Raw genomic sequence first — 12,593 nt, forward strand, 5'->3', positions numbered from 1 at the left:
AATTCAGCGACACATGAATCGAAAAGATGCTGAGTATGGAGAGTTCTGCATAAAACCAGATATTTCTGAATCTATTTTCGAGGCGGAGAAAGAAATACTTTTGGATGAGTTGAGAGAAAAACAAAAAGATAGGAATAAAATAGAACGGGAAACAATTTTACAGTTACAATTACAATTTTACAGAGTAACTGCAGTGAATGGATGAAGTTGCGGCGTAAAATGATCACAGCATATTCATTTGGAAAAGTTGTTCGTAGAAGAGACAATATAAGCTGTGCAGCTCTTGTAAAATCGTTACTGTACAAAGTCAATATCTCTCATGTATCTTCAATAAGTCACGGAAGAAAATATGAGAAAGAAGCTTTACATCAGGCTAGCGTTGAACACGATATTGAAATTCAACCGTGTGGGCTATTTATTGACAAGAAATTTCCATTTCTAGGAGCTTCTCCGGACGGTCTTAGCGGCGATATGCTAGTAGAAGTAAAATGTCCTTTAACCTCCTTCAAACTTGGCTTAGAAAGAGCTATTCAAGAGAAGAAAGTTACTTTTTGGAGGATAAACAAAGATGGAAGTATGAGCATAAATACAAATCATGATTGGTATTTTCAGGTACAAGGGCAACTTCACATTACGGAAAAAAATGTCTGTTTATTTGTTGTATGGAGTGGACGAAAATATCCTTTAAAAACTGAATACATTTATAAAGACGACGATTTCTGGAAAATAAAAATGGAACCCAAATTTGTCCGATTTTATTTACATTGCTTACTTCCTGAAATTATTGATCCAAGAAATAACAGGAATATGCCAATTAGGAATCATCCTTTTATAGTCGATGCAATCAATGACAAACTAAAAAAAACACTCTCTCAACCTCCAACAAAGCGTTAATTAACATATTCAGAAAAAATACAAGATTCGTGTGATGTTGTAGAAGTTACGCCTATAACGCAATCATCATCAATGGAGTTACAAAATGGTATAATTACAGACGATGTGTCATCAACAATTGTTCCTGATTTCAACTCTATTGATATTGAGAATGTTATATCATTTGAGAAATTTTAGGTTTATGAATATGCTACATAAATTCACAATATAAGTATTTTTTGTTTTTCCAATTTTTTTACATTATAATAAAAGCAGGTATAAGTAAATTTTTTTTAAATACATGTAAAGCTAATATGTTCTAATTAGTGGTAATAATACCTCCCTAGTTGAGAAATTATCGTGATTAGAGAGGGAGTACTATCACGAGTAAGTTCACATCGTCCACCAGTTAAAAAGGTATTAGTAGGTATACGGAAGCATTGGCAAACGGGGAGGCCTGGTCGGGCGCTTCCTACGTATTGCAGGTACATAGTACGCGGCTACTGCAATTACTTGTCTCGTGCAGAAAAGACCAAAAAATGTGCACATTTTATATTCTGTTGGAAGGGGTAGAAACCCAAATATGTTTGGCGTTTATATTCGCCTTAAGCGGATTTTAGCTAGGTGATTACACCCACACGACAGAGCCGTCGAGCCATTGGCTATGGTATTTGTCACATACGGCCGAACCGTGCCTTTTGGCTCGGCTCCGTGGATTCTGGACTTGCCGAATATCAAAAAGAAGCTGCCAAGGCAAAAACAACCTCAGCTTACCCACACACAATGTGTTTTGGCTAGGAACGGGTCTATTTGGCTCGCTGGCTCGGCCGTATGAGTCCAGCTTAAATTTCGTTCGATCATCGAATACTATATATTATGCGTATTGCATAGGCAAGCTCGAGGTATCTGGTGACCAAGAAGAGGAAGAAAACATAATGTTCAGCAGACCCGTAACTTTTACGGCATCTAGTTGAAACAATATTAACCATTTATAGGGCAGGATTTATAAGCAACACAAAAAGGCTCAAATATAACGAACCCATGCATATTGCGCATTTCGGTTAGCGAAATATGTTACTCGAAATTTAGAGAGTGAAAAATAAGGTTGGATTTACTCTATTCCATCTAGGTTTTAATTTGGAATGGAGAGTAAAAAAAAATATTTGAAAATGACATAACATCTAGACATTTTGTAATTTTCTAATGTGTGGTTATCTGCTTAAATTACTAACTTCTTTTATTTACACTATATTATTACTAAACAGGGAAATTAACATGAAAAACACGCGCTATCTATTCTGGTTAGCTTTGGTACATTCTTACATTGTATGTACAAGTATTAACGAAATGTAAAGATGTTATTAAACCTAATATATAGCTGATTAAGTCTTGCTCTGGAATCCTAAATTATGTGTATTGTTGTTTATCAAACACCAACAAATATTTGATGTTTTTAAAAGGACAAAAATAAATTCACCAAAAAATATTAATTTCTAACTCCATATGAAAATATATACATTTTGAGCAACCGTACTTATATATATATATATATATTATTACTGTAGACCAGTGTTCCGCAAAGTGTGCTCCGCGGCACACTGGTGTACCGTGGCCATTTGTAAGTGTGCCGCGAGTCCCGCGTCACTTCTCACAAAGTGCTCTGTAAATCGGTCTTTGCTTTTCTGTGCGGCGCGGCGGCCGGAGGTGGCGTGGGTGGGACTCGATCGCTGCGAAGTGGCCGTGTGCTACGCCGCTACGTTACATTATCACGTGTGCTACACTACATAAGTGGGGTGCTATTGCTACATTATCACGTGATTGCGCACGAGCTATCGGGGTGCATGCGCGTGACAACATAACATTACGAATTACGACGGCGACGTTGCGCCCGCTTGTTTAGTAGTCATTCGTTAATGCTAGTGTTTGGTTGTGTCGTCGCGAACTTAATTGACTTTATTAATTGCAAATCTATTTAAAAAAGAAGAATGGGTAGCAAAACTTGCATATCTGGCGGACATATTCGCTCAATTAAATGAGCTGAACAAAAAAATGCAAGGAAGAAATTGTAACATTTGAACGTCTTCGGACAAGATTGAAAGCTTTCGCGCTAAGTTGGTGCTATGGATCAGCCACGCTACCAATGGTAGTAACAAAATGTTTCCAAATGTCATGGCTGCCGATTCAGAAAAAAATGCAGGCTTTGATAGTGAAACACTTAGAGCTGTTAGCAGAAAAAATGAACTCATATTTTCCTAAGTGTGACCTGCAACCTATGGACTGGGTAAGAAATCCATTTTCGGAAAGCATTTCCCTTGGACATTTACCAATAAACGAGCAGGAAGAATTCATGGAGCTTAAAACTGATCGGACACTAAAATTAAAATTTTCTGAAACAGAGTTAGCTCATTTTGACTCCACGTAAAAAAATGAGTATCCACTGCTGTCAAAGCGAGCTATTGCAATTCTATTACCATTTGCCACGACCTATTTATGCAAATTGGGGTTTTTAACTCTCACTACGATAAAGTCAAAAAAAGAGAACGCCTGAGGACGATCGACGAAGAGATGCGAGCAGCGTTATCAACGATTGTTCCAAATTTTGATCGTCTGTGTTCAGTTAAACAGGCTCACATTTCGCATTAAACATCTTTTCATGTTATATTGATTTTAATAATAAATATTAATAAAATATTGTTTTTGGTAAATTTTGGTTCGGAGTGGCCACGCTTATTACGAATAATTTTTAGAAAAAAACTTTAGATATGCCGTAATTACTATAAAAGGAAACTTTTTGGCTTGGTGGCGGCGGAAAAATATGCATTTTAATTATCAATTGGGTAAAATTAAAATTCACTTCTCGAACCGATTCGGTGACAGTTCGCGGTCATTCTGTCACTGTTATGTGATAAATATCAATCATAATTACACAAACCCGGCTAGACAAACCCTGCTTTGCCAAACAAACCATTCAAAACCTGGGATGTTTTTTTAAATTATGATGACATGCAGCTTTCGTAGTTGAACCTCAAAGTTCGCCGTTATTCGTAATAAGCCTAGCCAATCTTATCCAAAATTTACCTTGTTTTTTTTTCTTTGGTGTACCGTTAAAATTTCTTGATTAGTTAGGTGTACCGTGAACATAAAAAGTTTGCGGAACACTGCTATAGACTATAACAAATAATTTCATTCTCTTTTACGGCATGATTAAATCACCGATTAACGAATTAAATGTATTTATAAAACCAACCTTCCTTGCCGCCACTCGTATGAAATTAAAATCAATAAGAGTTCACGTGTTTGAGTTTAAGAATAATTTTAATTCACCCAATTTATGAACCCATTCGCGATTTTTGTTCGCAAGTTCGAGTTGTTCACTCGATGGTAAGCTAGATAGTGATGCCATTCCTAAAATATTCTGTGGAAATTCTTTCCACCAGAAATATACCAACTAGCCCATATAAATATTTAACAACCTACCGATTATCATTGATTATCACTGAGGTAATATCCGATATTCCTTACAATATTAGTGGAAATGGTATTTTCTAAGATAAAAGCAGGAGAAAGGGAATATCTTGATATTGTGGATGTATCTATTTTATAAGTGATGTGTTTTCCATATCCAGAAGCAGGTTTATTGGCTCATTGTTCTGAGATTATTTTACGATGGTTCATAGCTAAGTGGTTGTGTTTCAGTTTTGTACTTTGACTTTGCTTTTGTGGAGATTCTATATGAGTTTTGACTCTCATTTAAAGCAAATTTAGTAACTAAGCGATTGGCTTGTTACTATAATAACCAAGTGCGAAACTTTAAAAAGGTGATTGTGTGGAAGAACATGTTTATAATAACCCAGAGTGGTTTACTTGCTACATTGAACTCTCGCCTCTAAATCCCAACCGCAATCTGTATGTGCTCATCCTCCTGGTTTCTTGACAGTGTTTTTGTTTTCCCAGGCTGTGGGACTTGACGGAGTGGTGTCCGCATGGGGGCCCAACCCGCCGGGACAGAGCGCCTGCGGATCCCGCCTGGTGTCGGGCCTGTTCACGCGGCCGCAGATGCCCCTGGGGTACACGCTGCTGACCACCATCCCCCAGGGAGCGTGCAGGATCAATGTCACTGAGATGCACCATTCCAACAATTATCTAGGTAAGATTTTCAAATACATAATATTTATATGTAATAATTTGTGGTGATCAGGATACGTGATCTGGAATAATAATAAGTGGTCCAACTTAAATAGTTAGTCCCGTTAAAAAAGGGATTTAAGTAGAAAACATTTGAATAAAAGAAAATGGGAAATTTTGAAACAAGACGCCAAATTATTTCTGCTATTTATAACATTTTTATGTTAGAAAAAAAAATCGGATCTCCATATGAAATAACATAGAAGATAAATCTAATACCTACAAAGCCATTTCCGCTATATTTTATTATTGTTATTCTTACATTAACCTTCCAGCGGGCGCGTTGAGAAATTTCCCTTGAGCTTGTCGTAAATTTTACGTCATCAAGTTTTCTCCATGTAAAAGGTGTTTTCTTTATACAAACGTTAGGGAATTTCTTTAAGGATATGAAAAATCATAATAGGCAGTACTTAAAAAAAAATTGACTTTCTTAAAAAAACGAAGCAAAACTCTAAAAATGTTGATATTTCAAAACTAAATATTTTATCGACCTATTTAGTCAGAATCAATATTCTCATCCTTACAATTGTTACAAACCACCTCAACTGAAGAATGGTTCTTGCATGTAAAGGACTGGCAACGGCAACACTTCATTGATGCTGAGGATCTTTTCTTATCCAGTGCACATAACCGACAAACACCGCGTTTTGGAAAGCTTCTGTTTTATTCTTCTGTTATCGGTTCAACTGCCCTCCCGTAATTCACTTTGAGAAAAGCATTTATATCTTGCGGTAAATGTTTGACATTTGATTTGACTCTAGCATAGCTCGAAGCTCGATGCTTACAACTAAGTCGCAAGAGTTGGGGAAGCGATAAGGCGCGTTTGTCGTAAATTTTACGACAGCGCGCCCGCTGGAAGGTTAATCATGTCGACTGCCATAATACGGGCATGAGCCTAGTGTGGTAGTTAAGCAAGTTATCAATATTGTAAATTTTTAATATTGGTAAAATTTTAAATTAAAAAAAAAACTACAACCACTGCTTGTCTCGTATTCGCAACTATAATTTATCACCGCAGTGTTGTACCTTTTCTTATTTTGGTATTCCGACCATTAAAACCGATTCTCGAGCGGTGATTCAATTTCCCAAATTGATTTCGCGTCCGCCTCTACAAACCGATCCTCCATTCAATTAGTCAATTTGGCGAAAGCCACCCGGCAAGATTTATATTATTTAAATCGCCCAACAGACAATGACAAAAGGAGTGTTGCCAACCTAACAAGCAGAACTAAAGAGTTCGTATTTTATTATTTTAATTCCGTGTCTATGGAACACAGATGAAATAACTATTGAAGATATAGCATATCTCTATAGAATATCTCAGAAAGGCTAACAATATTTTAGAACTGCATAACATTTGTGGACAAACTTCTTGGCGCTTCTGGGTTCAGGAATTGAACATGAAAATACCCCAATTCCCAAGTTTTTGATGATTCTCTGCAATATTTGTTTCAAATATTTATGTTTATATTGTTTTTTATCTACAGTTTTGGGATAGTGTAATTTGACGGAAAATAACGATCGTTCGTTTTTTTTAATATTTCAATCACATCATTAAATTCTACTGATATACTACAAATCTTAAGTTTTGTGTTTATAGTATCTTCACATGGTACATGTATTGTTTACATTTGAATGTAAACATCACTGGGACCAAGCCTGTGTTATCAAGTTTTTAATTTAATGAAAATAAAATAAATATGCACTTTAAAAGAACAGTACTTTGAAAAAAATGTTTTTCCAAAATATGTGTTAATGGAATATTTTTTAATATTTCCGTTTGGAGGGTGCGTCAAGTGTGAATTGTGAAGGTTGCTAGGCTAATGCTAAAGAATCGTCATGCAGCATCCTCCGTCTGCTCACAATATAAGACGGACACGACAATAGCGCCGACTGTCAAGCGAAGAGCGGCGAACGCGTCGAGTCTAATGCCGAGACAATGGCGGGAGTTTCTGTATTATGGACTCGAGACTCGGGATTCCGATTTACGGCCGCTCGGCTCGCCGGCCGTGTTTCGGTCTTTCGGTGACTTACCGGAGGATTATCATGAAAAATGTTAATGCCGCGTCCGGGAAGGACAGGATACAACAGCTGGCTATACGCTATAATACGTGTAACACGGAGCAGTTACATTCATTTGCCGTGGACCGTATCCGTGGAGGACCGATACGCTTTATAGCTCACCAATCAGGGGCGGATCAGTGATGTCATTTTTAGTGAAGGGTTGATTTCAGATAACTTAAATCCCCAGACCTGCTGCTTTTCTTCAGAAGGGTGCACTCTTAATATGTTTATAAAGTAGTATGCGGTTTTCTCTGATATGTTTTATAAATTTATACTTTTCGGGTAATTGGCCGTAAATCGACTTACATTGACAGGTTGGGTTCAGTTTGTACATCAATCAGTTTATATGCGGAAACTTTAAGCGTGTTTGCATGAGCAGTGAGCGCGCCTTTGGTGTGGCTCCAGTGCCGGTAGGATCACTGACCTCTATCTATATAGAATTACCTGTCATAGTACCTACATGTCAAATAGACAGGTCACTGGCTGAGTTGGCATCGCGTTCAGTTCCCACCCCGTATCCTACCGTATATTTGACGCATTCTCACCTCTACTTACGATCCGTAGAAGAAAGACTAGATATAATTTCATGCATATATAACCTTGGTGATCTACCGTATATTTAACGTATACTTTACCTTTGAAAATCTTTTGTTGGAACACAAAGAAACAACCTTTTTGCAATTAGCGCTGTTGTTATCAGCGCCCTTGAGGCGATTCATTCACGAAAACGGCGCTATATAAATTAGTCAAATATTATTAATATTGTTGCCGGTCCTAGACCCTGTTCAATATATAAGCAGTTAAAATTTCACCAAATGTGACATGTTGCAATAAATTAATCGCCACCGTTATATTCGTTACTTGGGTCGACTTAAAACTTTCAGCGAGTAGTAATATACTGAAAATACTTAAACACAGTTATACAAAGAAACAGATACGTATGAAAACTATATAAAATATTATATATTTCAATAAAAATAAAAATAAATTGTCATTTTCTCTCTCTCATTACTACGCAGGCAGTTGTTTGGCCATTTTGGAGAAATTTATACTAAATTACAACTTTAGGATAACTTATCATAATTAATAGTGCATCTCAATCATCCGAAGGACAAATCATTTACTAAAAGAGCTGGCACTAAAATATTAGCGAACGGCCAACGGCAGTAGAATAATTAATGTCTTATTCAAAACTCCATTAGTTTTCCCATCAGAAGCTGTGAAGACGGTGTTCACATTCGTGTTATTTGTAAAAACAAAATCTACATTTGACTGTGCAGCTTCTATCAGTTTCTTTTTAAACAAAGTAAAATTTAATTCTTGCTGACATTAAAGCGAAGACACCATGCAAACTTGTATTGCGTTTTTTAAAATTATGCGTTTGTGTATGTATGTATTATATGGTACTTCATTTATTCATCAATATAATAATATATAGATATTATTGATGGTCCTCCATTATCTTTACCTCTGTATGTGTATGTATGTATGTATTATATGGTACTTCATTTATTCATCAATATAATAATATTGGTTGATGATCTGGCGTGTAAATAACACAGACCATCCAGGGAATATTTTATTTCCCTATGAAAATAATTTGATTGATTAATAAATTCACTCTGCAGGGAGAAAACAACTTAAACCAGTCACCAAAAATGCATATGAACTGAAAGACTCACCAGAAAATGGCACTCGCAAATTGAGGTCTTCTCCTTGGTCTTTAGATTCGGTGGCAGGCAGCAATTAGCACAATAACTTTGCATTTGCACTATAAGGTTATAATATCAACCAGCTCACAAGAGAGTAGAAATATTAATGATAAGATGAATCAGCACATTGATTGTAATAATACGCACTGCCATGATTTGTGACATTTATTGTGACAAAAAATATATTTTAATCATTTTTGTCTTAAATAGACCTCTTTTGACAAAATGACACAATTCCAGATGAATCCACTGATCAAATGCAAAAGGCGACTGTAATTTGTTTATCATTCACCTGCAGAAAAAAGTCTATCCTAATCTGATCAGAGATGTCTCTTTTGTCTTTATATATTAAAAAATTAATTAATTCATGTACTATGTTTGTTTATTAAAAAAAATAATTCCCATTAATTATAAAGTAAATTTTAAATCGACTGCCTCTCCAAATATATATATATATATATAGATATTATTGATGGTCCTCCATTATCTTTACATCTGTACGTGAATGTATGTGTGTATTATATGGTATTTCATTTATTCATCAATATAATAATATATATAGATATTATTGATGGTCCTCCATCTTTACATCTGTACGTGAATGTTTGTGTGTATTATATTGTATATCATTTATTCATCAATATAATAATACATAGATATTATTGATGGTCCTCCATTATCTTTCCCTCTGGTTCACGAATTGTTCTTTTGCTCAGCAGCTCATTTCTTCGTTGAATCCTTCAAACGATATTTTACAAAGATCAGATGTGTTTACTGAAAACTTTATTATGGTAATATTTATAAAATTAGTTTCTTTGTTCTATTACATAACCGAAACTGGCTATTTACAGTATTATGTATGGATGTTAACACCTGGAATCTAACTTATTTCTTTTATGGTCTAAATAACCTTATCCCGTCCCTTGTTCTGTTGTACTGGATATTTTTGTATCTGAAATACTGGATGTTTTTGTATATGTTTTTATCTGAAACTATAAAATTATCGAATTTTTATTTCAAACCACAGCTATTATTATTTACCTCTAAGTTTTTTGGCTTTATTCTTAACACTTTGAGTTTCCCGTTAATAATAATTATTATAAAATAAAATAATTATGTGCATATGTCAGTAAAATTATAAATATGTAAAATTAAAGCTTTTACTTGGCTATGAAGCACAATTAATACTATGAGACTATTAATACCTTTACAATCATGTTTTATGTTACCTGTTACCTGCCAGACCATAAAACAGAAAAATATTTGTTCAGCCTTCAGAGCGGTGCCATTTATAAAAATCAAAAATGAAGCCTAAAGTTTTATTACCCTAAATGATGCCGATTTTGTTTTCAATACATTCTTCGAAGCGCTAAGGTCAAAATGGCATCGCAAATTTCTCTTCAAGGATAATATTAGAATGCTCGCATGTTCTCCGGAGACCCATCGGCAGTCCACAGATTAATTAGCTATGCATAACTTAATGTTTTCTTGGAAGTGGTTTGTCATTTTGATTCCTTCTTTCTCTTCCAGGCGTTTCTTTCGTTCTTTCACTCCAACTCTTACTTTTTTCTTACATCCCTTATACACTTGTTTCGCTCGATCCTTCTCTTCGCTGGAAGCACTGCCAGCCGCAATCAGACTATGCTTTCTTCTTCTCTGAGACCAGTGCTTCATCAAGGGCCGAAGGATTGACTACATCTATTATCATTATTACATCTGGTGAATGTTCAATATGCTGGTCTCTTCATCAAGGGCCGAAGGATTGACTACATCTATTATCATTATTACATCTGGTGAATGTTCAATATGCTGGTCTCTTCATCAAGGGCCGAAGGATTGACTACATCTATTATCATTATTACATCTGGTGAATGTTCAATATGCTGGTCTCTTCATCAAGGGCCGAAAAATTGACTACATCTATTATCTATTTATTGTTATTAAGTTTAATTTGTAGAACTCCATTTTATTTTTTTTATTTTTTTATATATACAATAATATTATTATTGGGTTTATAAAAACAGTTTATTTTTAAACAAGTTCTGCTGTGTAATTATTATTACGCGTGACAGCTGTTTCGCCCTCTAAAGGCATTATCAAACTGTTTGATAGTGATAGTGAAATAGATATAGTGATAGTGAAATGTTTGACAGTTTGATAATGCCTTTAGAGGGCGAAACAGCTGTCACGCGTAATAATAATTACACAACAGAACTTGTTTAAAAATAAACTGTTTTTATAAACCCAATAATAATATTATTGAATATATAAAAAAAAAAAAAAAAACATCTATTATCATTATTACATCTGGTGAATGTTCAATATGCTGGTCTCTTCATCAAGGACCGAAGGATTGACTACATTTATTATCATTATTACATCTGGTGAATGTTCAATATGCTGGTCTCATGTTATGAACACTGAATTCTAACTTAGGATTAACTATATTATTTATTACCTATTCTTAAAATCGTTCTACGTCCAGTAAAAAAAATAATTGTACCCTTATGCAACTTAAACACTGTACGGAATATTTATTGACACTGTTAAGGGAGGAATATATGAAATATCCCTCGTAATTATCGAAGATAGAGGAGACCGAGCAAAACGCGTCAGGCCACTCCAAAAAGCCCGAAAAAATAACCTAATAATAAGTACGTAATACTTAATTACAAGTAAACATAATATGTATACCTTAACCCGTGTAAATAAAATAATATATATATAAATCTTATTTAACCTGAGTCAACCAAAGTAGCTTAATATACCTATATGTTAATTAATTTATATTTTAAAATTAGGAATTTTTTTAGGAAAAGAGGCGCTGGCGATCGGAATCAAGAGATTAAAAGAGCGCTCAATGCAGAAAATTTCACTAAAAGTTTCAGCGCTAATTTAAAAGAAAACTCTTTAAACCGAGTTGGTAATTAAAATTTAATTAAGTTTATACCTCTTTACGGGGTAAAGTCGACATTTTTCCCTACGGAGTAGATATAGTAGGTGTATACCGAAATATACTATAGGTACCTTCGATTTATACGGATTTTTACCATTCTAACAAATTGTAATTTGCTTTACTGTGTACGCCTGTATACTGTGTTTTTTTCTGATAAGTGATAAGTATGTTGTTTCATTCAGTTTCAGTGTTCTTCAGTTTGGTATAAATATGACGAGATTACTATTTAATGAACACATGGTGCAAACCATATCACCTCAGAAGTAATACTTTGGCGGCAGTAGACATAATATAATAACATAATATTCTCCACTAACCAAAGCTGGAATTCCGTACGACTGACCGTACTCCGTCAGAAAGCGCGCGCCTGACCGTCAAGTTCATAGGAACGACCCTTGCAGCTTTACATATTTGAGAAAACAATGGCGGGGAACTTTCTGTTTCGCAACGCCTACATGATTCTCAAAAACATTTCTAACCCTTTTAGAGGACTAAGTAATCAGGGGTTTACATTTTTCGAACATTTGCTCCCCAGGGTTCCATGATATTTCATCAAAATGAAAATTCAATACACCTTTAAAAAGTGATATAGGGTCATTAAAAGTGATGAAGCAAAAACTAGGTTTAATAGTTACCTATTTAACCTAGTTTTCGTTTCATCACTTTTCATGACTTTATATCACTTTTTGTAGGTGTGTTGTATTGTCATTTTGATGACATACCCGGTCACCGCTCCCCAGACAACCAATATATTGCTGTAAAATAGTTTTACGTGTGGGTTATAATTCAGGAAAGATATACGA

At 35.0% G+C, this 12,593-nt stretch overlaps 1 protein-coding gene across 2 annotated transcripts in view; it reads left to right on the plus strand.

Annotated features, from left to right (window-relative positions):
- Positions 1 to 12,593, plus strand: part of loh (thrombospondin type 1 domain containing lonely heart) — a 700,385-nt gene that overhangs the window by 566,403 nt on the left and 121,389 nt on the right. For both annotated transcript variants that reach the window (XM_089639095.1, XM_089639097.1), the window contains exon 8: positions 4,828 to 5,020. In XM_089639095.1, coding sequence (XP_089495221.1) covers positions 4,828 to 5,020 — 193 coding nt within the window. The remainder of the gene's footprint in view (positions 1 to 4,827; positions 5,021 to 12,593) is intronic.

This window comes from Hesperophylax consimilis, chromosome 13 (assembly GCF_061612785.1).
Source record: "Hesperophylax consimilis isolate HC1 chromosome 13, BYU_Hcon_1.0, whole genome shotgun sequence".
Classification (NCBI taxonomy): Eukaryota; Metazoa; Arthropoda; class Insecta; order Trichoptera; family Limnephilidae; genus Hesperophylax; species Hesperophylax consimilis.